The sequence below is a fragment of the Hypanus sabinus genome, chromosome 27 (assembly GCF_030144855.1).
Source record: "Hypanus sabinus isolate sHypSab1 chromosome 27, sHypSab1.hap1, whole genome shotgun sequence".
Taxonomy (NCBI): Eukaryota; Metazoa; Chordata; class Chondrichthyes; order Myliobatiformes; family Dasyatidae; genus Hypanus; species Hypanus sabinus.
The window spans coordinates 17,497,657-17,518,964 of NC_082732.1; the positions used below are offsets into that span (position 1 = coordinate 17,497,657).

General features: G+C 40.2%; 1 protein-coding gene across 2 annotated transcripts; it reads left to right on the top strand.

Moving 5' to 3' along the window:
- The first annotated feature begins 4,680 nt into the window (after positions 1-4,680).
- svbp (small vasohibin binding protein) lies at positions 4,681-19,577 on the top strand. Of its 2 annotated transcripts, XM_059951838.1 has the most exons (4): positions 4,681-4,814; positions 12,172-12,294; positions 13,430-13,546; positions 14,528-19,577. In XM_059951838.1, the coding sequence occupies exons 2-4, from the start codon at positions 12,292-12,294 to the stop codon at positions 14,612-14,614; spliced, it is 207 nt and encodes a 68-aa protein (XP_059807821.1). In that variant the 5' UTR covers positions 4,681-4,814; positions 12,172-12,291; the 3' UTR covers positions 14,615-19,577. The 2 variants fall into 2 exon arrangements, with proteins under 2 accessions (XP_059807821.1, XP_059807822.1); XM_059951839.1 differs by lacking the exon at positions 12,172-12,294 and having other exon boundaries at positions 4,732-4,814.
- Positions 19,578-21,308: the final 1,731 nt, after the last annotated feature.

Consider the following 21,308-nt stretch of genomic DNA (forward strand, 5'->3'; position numbering starts at 1 on the left):
GTTTGAAAAGAATCTACAGGAGCGTGCAACATTTTCTATTTAAAACAAGGTTACTCAATGCTTGTTGAGACATGGTGCTGTATAAATCACATGGCATTAGGGGAGGGAAAAAGGAAAACTTCAAATATTTCAAGCCTGAAAGAGCCTTAAACAGGTTTGTTCATTTTCAACTTGCAGTTCTGACAAAGAGTCACGATCCAAATTAACCTCTTTTTTCTGATTCTCTTAAGTCTGCTGTCTATTTTTAGTTGAGGTACTAAAATAATTGTGTATATTTAAATGGCAAAGTGCATTGGCTGCCGTAAGCCCAAAGTATGTGGAGATAAAGATTGTTTTGTATCTGGTCTGAAGATTGTGCAGCAAACATAAATTTATTGGGTTATCAACATTCTTTTCTTTACTCTGACCATCTTAGATGGGTATGGATACAGCAGCACTGAAGTATTTTGGATCTTGTCCAGCTGCAGGTGCATTCCAGCTTTACTCACTCACACTAGCACATACCACACAAGTGTTTAATCCATGTTAGGTTCAGGGGAAAGATGAGAGGAGTGCCATCACTGGGATGTAGAAACAGTGGGAACTCAAGCAAGAGAATGACTTATTGTAGGAACTTTAATGGAGGTACAAGTAAAATTTAAGTAGCACCTTTAATGCAATAACTCCACATAACAGGGCTCATTTGTAGACAATTCCTGAGAGCCATTTTAACCTCAATCTTTCTATGAGTGATGACAATAGTTTGTCCAGTCCAGAATTAAGAAAACGGTGCCATCTGTTTATAAACAGCTTGTTACTATCTGGCTTTAGGTCCTGGATAGACATAAACAAAAAATCTGTTTGTTTGTTTGTTTGTTTTTACACAAAAGATTTACAGAAATGTAATCCAAATACACGTTAGGTTTTTCCTAGCTTCTGACCCTTACTCCAACTAAACACTGACAAATCTCCAGGGGATCACTGCTACCAGGCATCTACCCTTTTCCAGGAATAAAGCAGGAATTCTACATCCAGAGTTTACTCCGGCCTGGCACTAAACAGAGGTTGTACATCTCCAGAAATTAGTTTAGACCACTGGCTTGCAAACATATGACAGTGACTTCATTTATCCAATCCAACCTGCAGCCCCAAATACAGAACTGAAACTTTGAAAATCATTGCCAGAGGTAACAGTCTGACAAAAGATATTTTGATTTTGGTGCAAGCAGATACCTGAGATATGCCAGTAAAGACATTTGTACTCAATTGTCTCATTCATCTCTGCTGCTCTGGAAATGACCCCAGAAAGCACTGTGCTCCCCATGCTACCTCCTCTATATTGGCAAGTTCAGTACTCCCAGTGCGGCTTCCTGTACATTGGTGAGGCCCGACATAGATTGGGGACTGCTTTATTGAGCACCTTTGATCCATCCACAAAAAGCAGGATTTCCCAGTGGCCAACTATTTCCATTCCAATGCCCATTCAACATGTCAGTCCACAGCCACAAGGAGGTCACTCTTAGATTGGAGGAGAAACACTTGTATGTTCCATCTGGCAGCTTCCAACATTGATTTCTCTAACTTCTGTTAATTTTCCCCCTCTCCTTCAATTCACCAGTCCGGTTCCCCCTTACCTCCTCTCCTCACTTGCCTATCACCTCTCCATGGTGGCACTCCTCCTTCGCTTTTTCCCCATAGTTGACTCTTCTCTCCTATCAGATTCCTTTCCCTTCTCCAATTGCCTCCCAGCTTCTTACTTCTACACCTCTCCCCCACCCACCTGGCTTCACCTATCACCTTCTAGCTTGTACTCCTTCCCCTCCCCCACCTTCTTATTCTGGCTTCTTCCCCCTTCTTGTCCAGTACTGATGCAGGGCCTTGGCCTGAAACATCAGCTGTTTATTTATTTCTATAGATGCTGCCTGACCCGACTTCTTCCAGTATTTTATGTGTACTGCTCTGGATTTCCAACACCTGTTTATTGGTTTAAAAATACTTCCATTTCTTAATGAATTTTTACCCCTAATTGTACTACATATCAAGGCAAGGTAGGCAAATATCTTTTTCTCCCTTTTTTTAAAAAAACCTATGCATGGGTGGGGCTCATTAACAGACTCAGATTTTTTTTCCTCTCTAGTTTGTGGTATGACACTGCCATATGCTGGTAGCAAACAGTACTGCAACAAAAACAAATGGATCGGCCAAGAAAATTCTACTGTACAAAATATTCTTCAAACGTTAAATTTTACCAACAGGAAAGATATTGCTTCCAGTACATTGGCATGGGTAGATAAGGCAGCCAGTTCTGGCATCTTCCCAAGAAATACACAATCAATGTGCCAAATACTGCAAACCTCCAATAATCCAACATCCAATTTTTCAGAGATCCAGATGGTCTGGCAACTGGTTCCCTCATTGGTCCAGAATACAACCAGGGTGCATGGCTAGAGTCAGGGTCTGTAACATGAAAATGTGTGGGTTTGCACCTGGAAACCAGATCCCCTTGAACTCAACAGATAACACATGTTAAAAAATGAATACAAACATATTGTTGTATTATTGAATAATATCCAATAACCTGGAAAATCTCCTTGTCCAGCCCATCAAATTTCCAAGGGTGCCAGAAATTCCAACATTTACTGTTATAGAAGTATTGTGACATTTAACACTTTTTAACTTCAGGCTTACAAATATACTCAGCATCTAGGCCAAATGGGACAAAGGTTCACATTCATGGGATTTCACTGAATGTTGGAAGACGTTAGGAGGACAGATCTTAATGTGGTGTAACATCATGAGACAGGAGTAGACAGAAAGATGAACAGCAGGAATGGCAAAAAACAGAAAGGAATGAGAGACAGCAACAATCAGGTCATCACAAGCACGTATGGCAAGACCAATTGTTAGGAGACCATTAAATATTATGGCTCTATCAGTAATCCCTGGGTGATAATCCCTGGAAAGGGTGATCTGAAGCAATAAAAAGAATGCTGGAAAACTCTCAGTGAAACAGCATCAGTGGAATCAAAACATTGAAAATGGTGTTTTGGACTGGGACCCTGCATCAGGGCTGAGAGGGAAGAGGGAAGATATCCAGTACAAATGTGTGTGGGTGTGGGGGGGGGAATTATTGGAATAAAGCCTACAGGATGATAGGTGGAACTATATGGGGGGGGGGAGATGATAGACAGATGATCAAAGGGAAAAGAAAACTTGGAGGACTAGTAAGTGTGTTGGGTGTCAGAGACATGGGTGTGTAGGGAGTAGAACAGTAACAACTACTCAAAGTTGCAAAATTCAGTTGGAAAATTGTGAAGCAATTTTATGTAGATCCATATAATAATAACATTATTTTACAATGTGTTAATGAAAAGCACGCTGCCCTGAATAACTTCAGAAACTTAAATATTCAATAATACGAAATACTTGATGCAATAATTTTGTCTTACCATATTTCAGTACTTGTTGCTTTTACAATAAGCTTCATTTAGAATCTGTTCATTCTAACTGCCTGAATAGTCTAATCAGCATTTGAAATATTCTACTCAAGTATATTTACAGAGAAGATCACAAGTTATTATATACACATATGCCCAGGAAAGAGACAAGTGAAACAGTTGTAACCACAAAGGAGTTTTCCTGCTGTTTACTACAGAAAAAATTACCCCCTCATCCCGTGCAGTAGCTGTAATCTTCAGCACTGCTCAATTTCAAGAAAAATGGAGGAGGGAAGAAGCATCAGCCGCAATTCATGTCTCTCTATGACTTCACCAAAACCTTTGACTCCTTTACTCAGTAGTCCACAAAGACGTGCTTCCATCTTAAATTTGTTCCAGAAGTTCGTATGAGCTACTTTAGACAAAGGTTAATAAAGCCTACGTACACTTTGAAAAGTGCTGCTATACAACATTGCATCATTGCCTCAGCACACTTCTCAATCATTCTCCAACAAATTAGAAGTAATTCTCTAACCTCCAAAGTTCCTATAGGCAGATAGCATATTTTCAGAGCTAATGGAATATCTATGAACTACAATCTTATTGGAAGATATAGCTGTGCAAGCCCATCAAATGCAATGAATAGTTCCTATTTACCATGTCCCAAACAATTACCCTCAAAATTCAACCAAACCTTAATACAACAAATGGGCATTTTAATTAACATTACCGCAGTTCCAAAATGTGAATTAAGCCTATCGCACTTCATCCTTTAATCCAGGTTAAGGTAGTCACTGCCTCCAATTCCTCAACCTATGACGATAGTCCCAGCAATTTCGTCCGTCTCCCTGGGCAAAGCTGCAGGACCCAATATAACGTTTCTCTGAGCTAGGGGTGGAGAAATGGAGAAGGTGTGGTGCAGTTGAGAAGTGGAGAAGAGAGAGATAGGTGGAGACAGGGAGGGGAAGAGTAGAGGGGATAGGGGTTGGAACTGGGAGAGGAGTTGAGGGGGTGTGTAGGCGTGGACAAGAATGTAGGGAGGAGGGCTACGGGTGGTGGAGTGTGGTGAGGAAGGAGATGGATGTGGGGAACTAGTTGGAGATGCAATCTCAGACCTATAATTGCCTGGTGCTATATTGCTCCCCTGCCAACCTTCGTTGCTGTTTCCATTGCCCATTATTTGAGGCATTTCCTCCTGTCGCTTCCTTTGACCATAATCTCTCGACGAGAGGAATGAAATCTTCCCCTCGTTCCCACCGCGGCTCCGTCTCCATGGAAACCACCGGAGCATTTTGAAGCACGGACCAGCCGGCCGGTCCGCCCAAGAATTCATTCCGGTGGGCCGGGGTCGACGGAAGATTTCGGCGGATCGCTGGTTGCGTTTGACCTTGGCTTGTGGTAAGTGAATGCACTTTGTGTCGGAGTTTTGTGTCGGCGATACTGCCGCTTAGTAGCTAAAAAAGGACGGATTTACTCCGCGTCCATTGCAGCTACAGCGGTGTCCGAATGAAGATGCTAAGCGGGTCAATTGCAGCCGCCAGCCTCGGAGGAGGCTGCACTGGTCTTGTGCCCTCCGATCAGCGAGAGGGATTACCAGCTAAGGGTTTCCCCACCCCAGAGAGGGTTGAGGAGATTCATTTACATTTGATACCGAGCGAGGGATTTCTGGACATTTAGAGGGATGGGGCAGAAAACCGGTATGGAAGATCAGCCATGGTCTTACTGAATACAGGAACAGGCCTCGCCCTGCTCTCGTGTTTCAGTTTTGGTTGCGAACGATAACGAGTTACTTTAAGTACTGCCCTCTCTAAGGATGATGTCCTGGCCAGGACCTTGTGATTTTGACAAGATGCCAATAAATTTCCAGGGAACCTATTGGTGTTATCACGGCTTGTTATGGAAACGCCGATGTCCTTGGACCGAAAAGCCTACAAAAAGTAGTGGATACAGCTCAGTCTATTACAGTTAAAGCCTTCCCCACCATTGAGCATATCTACAGGGAGCAGTGTCACAGTAAAGCAGCATCCATCATTTTGGACCCCCACCATCCAGGCCATGCGCCCTTACACATCTGCCATTAGGAAGGAGGTGCAGAGCCTTGGGTCCCACACCACCAGGTTCAGGAAGTTAATACCCCTCAACTATCAAGCTCTTGAACCGGAGTGGATAATGTAACTAACCTCAAGACTGAACTGATTCACAAGCTATTGAGTCACTTTCAAAGACTCTACAGCTCATGTTCTGAATATTATTTAGTTATTTATTATCAATTTGTTTTCTTTCCTTTTTTTGGTATGTGTGCAATTTGTTGTCTTTTGCGCATTGGTTATTTGTCCGTCTTTGCTGTTTGCAGTTTTTCATTTAATCTTTTATATTTCTTTGTAGTTAATGTGCATGCCCACAAGAAAATTAATCTCAGTAGTATATAGTGACAGATCCGTACTTTGATAATAGATTTACTTTGAACTTCGAAGGGACATGCAGATGCTGATATTTAAACCTGCTTGATCCTCTTGTGTTTCCAGTGTAAGAAGTCTGTGCTTCTTCCACTGGCATTGGAGGTTGGAAACTCAAAGTACATCTACTTTACACTGATGAGAGCATCACAGGTAATAAAACTGACAAAGGCTTTGGGGATAGCAAGTGACATATTACTCTTATTAGTGTTAAGCCTATAAAGTTCCAGTTTAATTTCAGCATTTTGAGGTGCATATTTGAGTCAAAGGTGGAAGGGAGAGATGGCGGGTTGAAGTATCTTTAAGATTCATTACAAACAAAAAGAAAAACTTAACTATCCAAATGAAAAGCTGTATACAAAGTGGCAGTTCAGTCTCAGTCTAGTTACATCAGATATGTTTGTGAAAAGGACAAATAGGAACTCTTCCTTTTGTAAATTGAATGTTAGGGGGTGGAACAACACTATCGAAGTTTGGGGTAGGATGAAAATTGTTGGAATGCAGCCACGTGTATATGTAAGAAGGCAATCTATTTAATAGATTGAGCCATTTTCTCGTGCTTTGTTGTTAAACTTACCTCCTTGTAGGACAACCTGTACCCTTTTTAATAAAAAGGAAAGCTACAAATTTATTCCACTCCAGTGCTGTTGGAAATTAATTATAGGCTGCAAACTTAACCCTACCGAAGATCAATCATTACATAGTTGTTCAGAAAATCTATTTCAGCATTTTATCTTCAGTTCTTGGATTGGCATTGCAAAATAAATTTGTGTGAACACACACTAATTCTAGCGGTCAAATTGGCATGCAAGGTAGCACATTGATAAAAATGACTTCCAAAAATGCAAAAGATTTCTGCCTGCAGAAGCAGTGAGGGCACTTTGCTATTGTCTGTGTCACATTAGCGTGGGTAACCAACTCTGCTAGAAGAACTAAAGAAACCATTCAGCACAGACAAGCAATGTCCCATGGCAGATTAGCAATTACAGTCGAAAATCACAGAATATTTAAGAGAATAAGGAATATGAGTTTGTTTTAAGTAACCTATTTTCACTGGTGCAGATTTTAAATAAAGTAATTACAAAACTAAAGATTAAAAATCTATAATGATTTTGCACAGAGATCATAGAAAGGGATATGGCTGACAGAAATTTAGCAAAGTGCTAGTAGGTTAAATTAAAATTTGGAACATAGTCACATAAGACCCTGAGAATACTTTGACAAATGGAAGGTGTAATAATGGGCAAAAGGCAAGTTAACTGATTTGGTCTGTTTACATAATCTGCAAGTGAGAGATTGGCTCAGAGTTGAGACTGAATTGAAAATGATGTATTTAATATGAATATATATCGACAATGTTGAAAGAAACTGCTGGAACATTATGAAGGTATGCTTCAGGGTTCATCCATGGGCTTTGAAGGGCATAAAGCTAAATGTCAAACAAATGTATTATAAACCCAGACCTGTACTATAAGCATAGAAAGTTTAGGAAGAAGAACTAATCAAATTGGTGTGATATTGGTAGAAGTATTGTGATTTGACCAGGCCCATTTTGATTGTACCTGAAGTAGACAGGATTACTTACCTGTGCAGAGATTGTAAAATTGACCTTTAATATTGCACTGAATGGTGAACAATACCCTCTACCTTTGTCTCAAGATTTAAAGATTGTCAACACATATTTGATTAAAAGGAAGTTATTTACTTAGATTTGTTCATGGATGAAAACAAGCTGCACCTAAAACAGTTAAGTCAACATCAAAGTTATCAAACTTCCCTGGTTATTTCTGAGGATGATCCAAAACCTTGCCAGGTTTCTCTCTGACTTTACTGCAGTGTTGACTTTGCGTTATCAACTGTCAACGATGAGCCATGGTGTGCAGAAAAGATCAGCAAGACACTTATGATATGTGCAAAAACAAAGTCTGCGCACTAAGTTCTTATAGACGCATCACAATATCAACAGTACACTGAATTCGGCAGCAACTGAATTAGAGCAGTGTTTTTACTTTCTCTTGGTCTGTGGCCACGAGGTGCCTACTACTTAAGGATCACAAACCAAAAGAAGGGGGAGAAAATCTATGGTTAGATTGTGAAATTTCCCCAGTTTTTTCTGGGAAGAACATTCAGTTTGATTACTGACCACAAGCCATTAATGGTTTTACGAAAGTAAGATTGTTGAAGAATTCTTTAAAAACATTCAAGTACAGTAAATATGAAGGCCATGTCTGGAGAAATTACCAGATGAAGATAAAGCAGATCAAGCTAGTATATGTAGAGCACAACAGGATATAAGAACACAAGCTCAAAAAGCCAGTCTGGGATTGAAATTTGCTATTTCTGTGATGATACCATCAACAATGTAATATAGCTATACATCCAAGCAAACTGTTACAGTAGGTATCACAGTTATCTTAGCAAGCTGTCAAAACAAAAATGGAATGGGAAAATGATTTGCCCAGTGTAGTAGCTGGAGCTCCACAAAACATAAGCATGTGAGGAAGTATTAAGTGAATGAACAGATTCAGACACATCCGAACTTTTTAAGACTGTGCTGGCAGCTCACAAAATTACTACATATTCTACTAGATATACTTTTGAACTATGATTACTGCAATCTGCAACTTGGAATTTCCCTTTAAGAAATTTACTTTTGAACAGCTTTTAAAAAAAAGGCTAGTGATTTTATGATCTGCTCATGTCAGTGAACTTCACTTTCAAGAATGAGACTTTCCAATGAGACAGGGAAGTTATGGTAGGGTACGGGAACCGTGGTGTACAAAGGCTGTAATAAATCTAGTCAAGAAGGAAAGAAAATCTTACAAAAGGTTAAGAGAACTAGGTAATGTTAGAGATCTAGAAGATTATAAGGCTAATAGGAAGGAGCTTAAGAAGGAAATTAGGAGAGCCAGAAGGGGCCATGAGGAGGCCTTGGCAGAAAGGATTAAGGAAAACCCCAAGGCATTCTACAAGTAAGTGAAGAGCAAGAGGATAAGATGTGAAAGAATAGGACCTATCAAGTGCGACAGTGGGAAAATGTGTATGGAACAGGAGGAAATAGCAGAGGTGCTTAATGAATACTTTACCTCAGTATTCACTATGGAAAAGGATCTTAGTGATCGTAGTGATGACTTGCAGCAGTCTGAAAAGCTTGAGCATGTAGATATTAAGAAAGAGGATGTGCTGGAGCTTTTGGAAAGCATCAAGTTGGATAAGTCGCTGGGACTGGATGAGATGTACCCCAAGCTACTCTGGGAGGTGAGGGAGGAGATTGCTGAGCCTCTGGCAATGATCTTTGCATCGTCACTGGGGATGAGAGAGGTTCCAGAGGATTGGAGGGTTGCAGATGTTGTTCCTTTATTCTAGAGATAGCTCAGGAAATTATAGACCAATAAGTCTTACTTCATTGGTTGGTAAGTTGATGGAGAAGCTCCAGAACATTTGAAGGGGTATAATATGATTAGGAGTAGTCAGCATGGCTTTGTCAAGGGCAGGTCGTACCTTATGAGCCTGATTGAATTTTTTGGGGATGTGACTAAACACGTTAATGAAGGAAGAGCAGTAGATGTAGTGTATATAGATTTCAGCTGGGCATTTAATAAGGTACCCCATGCAAGGCTTATTGAGAAAGTAAGGAGGCATGGGATCCAAGGGGACATTGCTTTGTGGATCCTGAATTGGCTTGCCCACAGAAGGAAAAGAGTGGTTGTAGATGGGTCGTATTCTGCATGGAGTTTGGTCACCAGTGGGGTGCCTCAGGGATCTGTTCTGGGACCCTTACTCTTCGTGATTTTTATAAATGACCTGGATGAGGAAGTGGAGGGATGGGTTAGTAAGTTTGCTGATGACACAAAGGTTGGAGGTGTTGTGGATAGTGTGGAGGGCTGTCAGAGGTTACAGCAGGAACATTGATAGGATGCAAAACTTGGCTGAGAAGTGGCAGATGGAGTTCAACCCAGCTAAGTGTGAGGTGGTTCATTTTGGTAGGTCAAATATGATGGTCGAATATAGTATTAATGGTAAGACTCTTGGCAGTGTAGAGCATCAGAGGGATCTTGGGGTCCGAGTCCATAGGACGCTCAAAGCAGCTGTGCAGGTTGACTCTGTGGTTAAGGCGGCGTACGGTGTATTGGCCTTCATCAATCATGGAATTGAATTTAGGAGCTGAAAGGTAATGTTGCAGCTATGTAGGACCCTGGTCAGACTCCACTTAGAGTACTGTGCTCATTTCTGGTCACCTCACTACAGGAAGGATGTGGAAGCCATAGAAAGATGCAAAGGAGATTTACAAGGATGTTGCCTGGATTGGGGAGCGTGCCTTATGAGAATAGATTGAGTGAATTCAGCCTTTTCTCCTTGGAGTGACAGAGGATGAGAGATAAACTGATATAGGTGTATAAGATGATGCGAGGCATCGATCTTGTAGATAGAGGCTTTTTCCCAGGGCTGAAATGGTTGCCACAAGAGGACACAGGTTTAAGGTGCTGCGGAGAAGGTACAGAGGAGATGTAAGGGGTAAGTTTTTTACTTGGACAGTGATGAGTGTGTGGAATGGGCTGCCAGCACCTGTGGCGGAGGCGGATACGATAGGGTCTTTTAAAAGACTTTTAGTTAAGTACGTGGAGCTTAGTAAAATAGAGGGCGAGAGGTAATCCTAGTAATTTCTAAGGTAGGGATGTGTTCGGTACAACTTTGTGACCCGAAGGGCCTGTATTGTGCTGTAGGTTTTCTATGTTTCTAATGTAGGTACAGTACCTTGAAACAGAATAGTCAGTGCCCAAGAACGGAAAATTCAGCAGTTAACATAACCCTATTGCAGCACCAGGGTTCTGGGTTCCATTCCTACCACTGTCTATAAGGAGTTTGTAGTTTCTCCCTGTGACCACGAGTTTCCTCTAGGTGTTCCAGTTTCTTTCCACATTCCAAAGACGCATGGGTTAGTAGGTTAATTGGTCACAAACAGGCAGCACAGGGTCATGGGCTGGAAAGCTCTGTTACTGTGCTGTATCTCTATAAATTTTTAAAAAATAATAAACTGGTTTTCAGCGCCACTACGTGCCAGCCAGGATCCCCCTACCTGGGTGTACCGTACGATCTACCTGTGTTCGACCTGTCTCCCTCTCGCTACTGCCATCGAGCACAAGGTGCAGGAGTCTTGGGTCCCACACCACCAGTCTCTAGAGCAGCTGGTACTCTGTGGCCATCTGGCTCCTGCACTGGCGTCACTTGCCTCAGCAGCAAACTGATTCTGCAGTCTGTAGACTCACCGTCAGCGACTCTGCAGCTCATGCTGTCATATTATTTGTTTCCTTTTTTAAAAATTATTTGCACAATTTATCCTCTTTTGCACATTGGATGTTTGTAGGTCTTTGTTATGTGTGGTTCTTCGTGGATTCTATTGTATTTCTGTGTTTTTCTGTAGGTGCCTGCAAGAAAACAAATCCCAAGGTTGTATATAGCGCAAATACTTTGATTATAAATTTACTTCTAACTGGATACATAGAACATAGAAATTTACAGCACATTATAAGCCCTTCGACCCACAGTGTCATGCCAACCACGTAACCTCTAGTAACTGCCTAGGATTACCCCACCACATAGCCGTCTGTTTTCAAAGCTTCGTGGACCTAGCTAAGAGTCCCTTAAAAGACCCTATTTTATCTGCCTCCACCACCATTGCCACAGTGCATTCCATTCACCCACCACTCTCTGTGTGAGAAACTTACCCGACACCCCCTCTGTACCTACTTCCAAGCACCTTAAAACTATGCCTCCCAGGGTTAGCTATTTCAACCTCGGTAAAAGCCTCTAGCTATCCACACGATTGCGCTTAATGCTTTGCATCATCTTATACACCTCTATCAGGTCACCCCTCATCCTCCGTCACTCCAAGGAGAAAAGGCCAAGTACACTCAATCTATTCGCATAAGGCACGTTCTCCAATCCAGGCAACACCTTTGTAAATCTCCTCTAAACTCATTCTAAAATATCCAAAGGTACTATAGTATACAATGAATTGTCTTCCAACAAAAGTTGTATAATATGTGAAAACAGGGTAGGATTCAAAGAAATAAAAGTAAGAGTATGGATGAATTCCATCTAGTTTCAGGTACACTAAATATAAAATTAATGACGAGTGGACTTGTCTATTAACATAGAAGACAAGAGTTTGTCAGGATTCCAGAACATAGCTTCCTAAATCTCTGCTGCGCATTTGCAAGTGAGCCACAAACCCATTCCAAAGGGCCCATTATAGTTTATTGTGAAAAGCTATGCGGATTTTTTGTATTAATTGACAGCTATTTGCAGTGTTTTGGAAGCACTTGATCACCATGCATCGATCACCACACAACACACGACGGGAGAACCAAGATCTACTTCGGCCACACGTTGTCTTCTAGGTGAAGTCATACGAGGTCATGGTACGCAGCATAAAATATTTCAGTTGGATGGGCTTGTGAGAGAATAATTCACAGAGTTGTAGGGAAATAAGAGCAAAGTAACTGGGAATTGTAGGGTTGTTCTGCACCAAACCAGTACGGACTAAGTGAGTTGAACAGTGGCTACTGTGTACATCCTTTTTATTGTGATCAATGTTATAACATTTGTAACATTCCAGTCCTTAAACAGAAACACAATCTTTATATTTTTGGAAGGCCTTTGTTTCCCTTCAGTAACCCATGATGCATCCCATCTGAATCAGGTGATGTATCTGCCAGCAAAGAGTCTAACTTTTCTGATACCTTATCATCATTGTAGCCTATCCTGCGCCTCAATTACCTCCAGCACATCTTTTCCCTAGAAGACTAATACAAAATATGCTTTTAATATCATAGCTCTGTTCTCTGCCTCCATGCATAAATATCCTTTTCAGTCTCTGATCAACCTTTCTTCTATTTCAGGGTCCATAATTTTGCTTATCCCTGAAGCTCTGGTTTTAATTTCCCTACCTTTATGGGAATATATCTTGATCCGAGCTGAAATTTCTTATCTTTAAAGGCCTCTCATTGGTCAATTACTTTTTGCCTAACAAAGCTTTTATTTTAATTTTTTCTGGATTAGATGGTGTTCTCATCCAAGTGAAATTTATCATTTTTGATTTGAATATATTAATTTTAGTGTCTGTTTCCTTTATCTTTAGCATTGTGATATTATGCTCAACATTCTCCCAGTGACATTTGCTTTGTTAGAGATTAAGAAGTCACTGAGAGCACATTCAGTTTTCAGTCTTCATCACCATTCATTGAAATCGCCAATGTGCTTTGGGGCAATGCCAGTAGTTAACTAGCTTGTAAACATTCGTTGGCTGCCAATTCACACAGCAACCCTGGCTGTATGCTTTTCTCACAGCATGACAGCTGACCATAAAATTGCATCCCTGTAGGATGGCATTATTGTCAATAAATAATTCTGGCATTTCATAATGGATTACAATTCAAACACATTTCATTGCATTTTTGAACCTAAATACAAGTTATTGTTGAGAACAAAAGCTTATTGACAACTGCTTTAAAAGACCCAAATCAAACATCACTGTCAAAATGTATCTTTTTGCAGGAGATGGAGTCGTCCTGTCGTAAGGAGAAACCGAGGCCAAAAGAGCCAGCCTGCCGTGGTGACAAAGCCAAACAGAAATCTGCTTTACAAGAACTCAAACAGAGACAGCGAGCTGAAGTATGGCATGCAAGGCTGATGTACTAGTAGATCTGGTCATATCCCCACAAAGAGTATATTTGAAGCACTTATGTTCGCGACATGAACCTAGGGTTAAAATATACTAACAACACCACACACAAAATGCTGGTAGAAGGGTCTCGGCCCGACAGCGCTTCTCCCTCTAGATGCTGCCTGGCCTGCTGTGTTCTAGCAGCATTTTGTGTGTGGTGTTGTTTGAATTTCCAGCATCTGCAGATTTCCTTGTGTTTGCTGTTAAAATATACTGTATGTTCTCCTGTACCATTGGCCTAGAGCTGGTAAATAGAGTACATTGTTTATACTGAACTGTTGACATTATTCTCATCATCCCATTTATGAATTATTGAAGGGGTTGCCAATGTGGGTAGGAGTTTAATTTTAACAGAATATAAAAAGGGAGACTAACTCTAAGGATGAAAAGTTCCATTGGCTTTTAAACAATTAATTTCATTATATTGTCTCTTCTGAGCCAGATCATAATTACATTGTCATTTTGAGTGGCTTTTGGTGATTAAAAATGCAGGAGTATTGCTGTGAAACAATAATATACTATAATCTGTACCATATTTTCTTAAAATTTACATTTCTTTTATCACCTTGAAATGTCCATTTAACAAATTGCCATTATGAATGCTCAAACCAATTGGCCTCTCTGTGTCTACTCACTTTAGCAAGGTTATTACAAAAGAAGTTTGTTCAATCTATCCAGTCCTCAGTTCCCTTTTTTTTAAAGATTTCAAAATTACTTGTGTACCTAATTCCAATGAAGATTTCTTTCTTTAGCTTTAATTGGGGAAGTCTGGAATGGCAGGCATCTGGTTGGGAGAATTTGTTCTACGATATCTTTCATCTTGCACATTCACTATAATTACAGTCTTATCTGACTATGATTTAATACTTTTTACAGTCGTCTTCATATTTTCATTGAATATGTCCCGATATTCCCCCCCCCCCCAACAGATCTACGCTTTGAACAAAGTGATGACGGAACTGGAGCAACAACAGTTTGAGGCTTTCTGCAAACAGATGCAGTCGCAGAGTAAATGAGGACAGCACAGACAACCTGACACTCCGCAGCCCGGGACAGGCAGCTTTTTTTTTGTTTTAACACTAAATGCATATGAAAGATGATGCATCACAAATAATGTGATCCTGCTCTTTAACCATAAGGAGACCTCATTGTACAAAAAGTACTTGACCTCAGATTGCAACTTTTTGCTAGCAGAATAGGACCACTTTGAGTTGTGTTGTTCCATTTTAAGTTAAAGTATTTCTTATTACTGCCAGGCCAGGCCAGGATTCAGCTGGATTTGCCATTTCTGATTGTTGTCCATATCTCCCTCTGAATGCCATCCATGTGCCATGATGCTAAAGGACAGAAAGGGCTTTGACTACCATACCCTCCATGCTGGAACAGCTTCCATTGCTTATTATCGAAGCTAAATGAAGAAGACATTGGAGTGAAACGCTGGGGGCTGCCAGTTGTTGTTTGAATCTAAATTTGAAAACCAGAATCACCTTTTCTTACCTTATGCAAAGGTTGCCAGTCCTTTGCCATCTAATGAACTGAGAGAAAAACAATCCTCACAGGCAGTGTATTTATATTTGATCTCGTGTCAAGAAGTTGGAGCATGTCATTGAAGCTCCTGCCCCTGGAATCCCATGATGGAGACCACGCTTCACCATCCACATTTTTGCCTGTTGATTTTTGATTTCAACTTCCCCTGAAAAATATCAGCCATCTATTACATCTGCTTTTTGAACTTGACATAGAATTTTCCAGGAGTCTGTTCCAAATGTATACATGCCTTTTGGAGAAAAAAGCTTTTCCTAACTCATGACCATGTGAGTTTACAGTTGCATCCTTTTATGCAAGCTATCCCATCGTCTGACAATTACCTCATTTTACTTTCTTGGACCCAGAAGAATTAGGAAGCTTCACTTTTCACCCAGTGCAAAGAAACTGCAACCATCTAGAGTGGATGCTGGACCTGAAAGTGAGGCAGTGAGACTCCCACCACTAGTTTTGCAGTGCCAATACAATTGCTTATAAATGCATTGTTATCCAGGATCACTGTTTTCCCCAGTGTTTTTTTTATCTATTTAAAATTCATGAGTTTCATCTGTGCCATGCAGGTCTCCAAGAATGATGACGGATTGATTAATCCCCAAATGAGATGGATAAAAATACTATCAACCTACCCAAGATAGAACATTGGAGTTCTATCATCACAAGAGTTGAGGCCAGGATTTTTTTTTAATCTGAAATTTACTTGAATAGATCAGGAAAAATGTAAGCTGTAGAATTGTTGAATCCTCTGCAATGGAAGTATTCAAAGCTGAAATTCAAAGTGGTGCACAGCTGTCTTGCAAGTCAGATCACCTTGTTTTTCAAGTGGAAATACTTTCCCATCAAACCTTTTTAAGAGAAATATGTATTTATAAACTTGACATTATATGCTTTATTATTTATTGTTGTGATTGTACCTATAGTTTGTGTCTTGTGTTATTTCAGGATTCCTAAGGAGAGTACTGATACAACCCAACTGAGGGTTGCTATTAATGGCCATGAGGTGAAGTTCAGGAAAATAGATTGAGAAAGTACTTGACATACAAGCCTCTTGTTCCCAATGAAACCAGCCCTGTGCTGTGTTCTGGCATCATGTCATGCCATTTTTACTGGGGCAGCACTACCCATTCCTGGAAAGGAACGCAACTGTGAACATTAACGCCAAAATCAGCTGTCACCCAAGGTGACTCCATGGCAGGATGCTACATACCATGCCTCATCAGTGTATATCATCAGAATCTGGCCTAGTGGAGGGAGGCACAAAGTATCCATTGACATTAAGTCTCACTTGTTAACAATATTGCAGATTTCATTCTGTTTATTTCAAACTTTGAAAAAAAATCTGAAGGAAAAATTACCTCTTCTTAAATCAGTTTTCCTTTTGTCTTAGTCCAACAGTAATAAACTCCTTCATTAGGTAATTATATGCACGCTTCTGTGAGTCTTAAGAACAGTAATTGCAAGTCTTTTCCTTTGACATCAGCACTGGATAGCTGAATTGGAGTTTGTTGCTCTTTAACACAAGGGGCAAAGACAAGGTTGTCTCCTTCCACCTTTATCTTTAATTATGAGGATTAATTGAATTTTATCATAATTCCTAAAATTATGTACAAGGTTTTGCATATATACATTTTAATAGTATTGCATACATGATCTTGTATGTAAATATGATCTTGTAGGTAAATAAAACCAAAAATCGCTAAAAACCTAAAGGTCCAACAACATCTGAAGAGAGAAATATAATTGACTTTGCAGGTGAATGACCTTTTGGATCTTCAGCTTGATAAACTCTTTTTGCCATTGTTTTGCTGACTTTAGATATGAACAGACCTTGTAAAATTGGTGCCTGCAGATCCTATGTGCAGGATCATGGTGATAGTGCATTAAGCAATCAACAGATTGTATTTTGTTACGTTCTATTAACTAATTTACTACTACATTATAAAGGATTAGAATGGCCTTTAACATATCACTTTTGTTCAAAAGAATTGTTAGTGTGGAGTTTAAAGCTACTAGGATGGATATTGCCTGCAGCAATACTTTTACATAAAAGTAACGAAGGGGTGACATTTATTTGCGCCAAGCTAAGGTCTCACCGTCTGTGATTAACTTTGCTTGTCTCACATCTAGTTCTTAGTCAGTGTTGAATTGGCTTGTTTCTTCCTGTGATTTCTCTAAAAAAATATAAAGTTAAATTTAGCTCACACCACACCTTGAACCTGATCTGCTATATAAGATAATGGTGAAGATGTGGTGTGAATCAGCTTCATTGTACCATATTCCCATGTTTGGATTTCTTCCATGCTCAGAAAAGTGTGAATTTCAATTAGTGGATCACCACCGTTGACTGGAACAGACAATTTCTCTGAGTAAAGATATTTAATCCTAAATGGCTGACCCCTGGTTGTGGCCATTATTGCTCCAAAAGCACAGCTATACCACTCTGGGTGTCATTTCATCCCCACATCTATGGAAATTTTACCGAGTTGACCCTGATCTGTAATTCGCACTTGAGTATGATTCATAAAGTAGTTAATCTGTTTTTGTGATATTGGTTAATAGATTAAGTATTAGTGAAGACACTAGGAAAAATTTATTTTCTGGCTCCCCCAGTTCTAATATGGACACAGCCTTGATTCAGCTTTACATTTGAAGATCAACAGTAATGTCAGCTTAGATTATGCACCAAAGTTTCTAATGTTAAGGGGAAATCTGTTGGAATTATTTGAGGAAATAACAGACAGGACAGACAAAAAAGAGCCACTGGATATTGTTTACTTGGATTTTCAGAAGTCCTTTGACAAGATGTTGTACATGAAGCTGTTTAACAAGATAAAAGCTCATGGTATTACAGGAGGGTTTCCAACATGGATAGAAGATTGACTGACTAGTAGGAGGCAAACAGTGGGAATTAAGGCAGGTTATTATGGTTGATACAGGATCAGAATTGGGACCACTACTTTTCACATTATATGTCGAGGATTTGGATGACAGTATTGATGGCTTTCTGGCCAAGCTTGCAGACGAAACAAAGATAGGTGGAGGGACGTGTACTGTTGAGGAAGCATAATCTGCAGAAGTATTTTTTCTGATAAATGGATGTTGCCCGACCTGCTGAGTTTATCCAAATTGTTTGTACATGTTTATTTGACCGCAGCATCTGCAGTGTACTTTGTGTTTAGTATTTTTTCTGGTTGGGAGAATGAGCAAAGAAGTGGCAGATGGTATAGAGTGTAGGGAAGTGTGTAGTCATACACTTTGGTAGAAGGAATAAAGCCATAGACTATTTTCTAAATGGAGAGAAAATTCAAACATCAGAGGTGCAACAGGACTTTGCAGGATTCCCTAAAGGTTAACTTGCAGGTTGAGTCGGTGGTGAGGAAGGCAAATGCAATGTTTTCAGTCATTTTGAGAGGACTAGAAAGATGCAATGCTGAAGCTTTACAAGGCATTAGTCAGACTGCACTTGGTGTATTATGAGCAGTTTTGGGTCCCTTATCTAAGAAAAGATCTGTTGGCATTGGAGATGGTCCAGAGGAGGTTTACGAGTATGATTCTGGGAATAAAAGGGTTAAATTAAGGAGTGTTTGATGGCTCTGGACCTTTTTACCCATTGGAGTTTAGAAGAATGAAAGGGGGGGGGGGAAGAATACCTCATTGGAACCAAATGAATATTGAAAGTGGATGTGGAAAGGATGCTTCCTACAGTGGGTGAGTCTAGGACCAGAGAGCGCAGCCTCAAAATAGATTACAGTAGTTTCTTTAGCTAGAGAGTGGTGAATATCTGGTATTCATTTCCAGAGACAGATGTGGAGGCTAAGTTATTGAGTATATTTAAAGCAGAAGTTGATAACTTCTTGATTAGTCAGGGCGTCAAAGGTTATGGGGAGAAGGCAGGAGAATGGGTTGAGAATGATAATAAATCAGCTATGCTGTGAACAGAGGAGCAAACTCAGTAGGCAGAGCGGCCTAATTCAGCACCCATGTCTTATGGTCTTATGTTAATTTGAACCCAGAAATTTGACTCAGATGAATCACAATCAGACTCAAGGCTAACATCCATTCCTCAAGGAAACACAAATCCAACATGACTTAATTCTATTTCCCTGTAAGATGTTCATTTGATGTTTTTCTAAACCTGTTCCATTTTTCTTTCATTTTTTTCAACACAAATCTGTGGCCATATTGTATGATTCTTAAACAGGTACTGTAGTCCAGCAGAACACTTGCTGAGACTTTCATCAAAATTTGGATTTCATTTTGTACAACAAGGTAGATTGTGAATACTAAAGTAGAATTGTAGCAGATGAGTGACTGTTTACACAATGTTGCTGGGTTACCCAGTCTGAAGCTGATGTAAATCAAAACGTTTTTATTGCTATGTAAGTAATTTTATCCAAAATTTAGTGGGCCTCTACTAAATAAAAATGCTTGAGAATCTTCCTGTGATGTGTTTGATTTAATAGCCTAGATGTTTCAGCCTTTTTTTCACCCTCAGCGGCATAACAACATCGTCCCATAAAGATCAAGGTCACAGCAACACATTAGATTTACCTTTTTAAATTTCAGTACACTATTTTCCATTGATCTGTAACAAGCTCTTGCAGGTGCTGGGATTTTGACTTGTAGGTGCCATTTGGATAGCCTGCTCTTAAAGTCCTGCTTGTAGTGTGGTGTCCCTTTTCAGTATACTGAGGTGTTTTGCTACTGAATGAGTGGAGACTGCAAACCTCAGAGTTGAGTGTGTGTGCCTGAAGGGGGCAGATGGATGTAAACAGCCTGGTGAAGAGTAATCCTCATGGGAGACATGTGAATTGAGCACTGAAAACTTCCAGGTCTAGAGCCACAGATATAAATGTCTGTACTTTGGGAAAGTCTGCCATGCTTCTTGTTTCATCCTGCCTCTTTGGCTGAAATGAAGCAGGAAAATAGATCAGGCAGCATCTGTAATAAGAAAACCTTATTTGAAGTCCAGAACTCTTTAACTGTAATTTTCACTCAGTGTGGCTTTTGGGTGATCTTGCTGATGGCACGCAGACTACTGTGGCTGGAATCATTTTAAAGAAAGGAACATGGTAGAGACTAACCCAAACATCCACAGGCAAAGCAACTAGCTATGAAGTTTCAAGTGTTCACGTATCTCAGTGAAGACAAAGTATTTGGTTTAAAACTTCCTTTTAAACATCACAATTTCAGTGATCACTAATGTGCAAGTAAATCTGTTGTCAGTCCAGTGAAGTTGAAAATCCATAATGGAGATGAATTGATTACGGCATTAGTTATCATTTGGGGTTTTATACTAGAAAAATGTGCAGCCAAATGGAAGACCTTCATTTAAAATTCATTGACATAAGATGGTGCACTTATTTCTGGCCAATGCTCCCCTATAGATTATTTTTTTTTTTAAACAGCATTTTTGTTTTGGAGTTGTGCAAAGTTCAACTGTTGTAATTTTTAGAGACAAGACTACAGATGATGGAATCTAACATAATACAAGGTTAATTCCTGGGATGTCTGGACTGTCTTAGAGAGGTTAGAGACTGGGCTTGTACACGCTGGAATTGAGGAGATTGAGAGGGGATCTGATTGAAACATATAAGATTATTAAGGGATTGACAAGATAGAGGCAGGAAATATGTTCCAAATGCTTGGAGAGTCCAGTACCAGAGGGCATAGTTTGACAATAAGGGGTAGGTCATTAAGGACAGAGTTAAGGAAAAACTTCTCCCAGAGAGTTGTGGGGGTCTGGAATGCACTGCCTCGGAAGGTAGTGGAGGCCAATTCTCTGGATGCTTTCAAGAAGTAGCTAGATAGGTATCTTACGGATAGGGGAATCAAGGGATATGGGGACAAGGCAGGAACCGGGTATTGATAGTAGATGATCAGCCATGATCTCAAAATGGTGGTGCAGTCTCGAAGGGTCGAATGGTCTACTTCTGCACCTATTGTCTATTGTAACAAGCAAACTGCTGGAGGAACTCAGTCAATTGAGTAGGGGAGAGGAATTGTCAACAGCTCCAGTGGGGACCCTGTGTCATGACTAGGAGGGAAGATAGCCAGAATAAAGGAAGGTTGAAATGGGACAGAAGGTAATAGGTGAATCAAGGAGAGGTCACCAGTGGGAAGAGGAATTGAGAGTCAGAGGTAGATAGAAACACAAAGGAAAATAAA

Excerpts from the sequence above, each read along its gene's own strand:
- svbp (XM_059951838.1), top strand. Across the intron at positions 13,547-14,527 it reads AACAGAGACAGCGAGCTGAA|ATCTACGCTTTGAACAAAGT; the intron begins GTATGGCATGCA and ends CCCCCCCAACAG.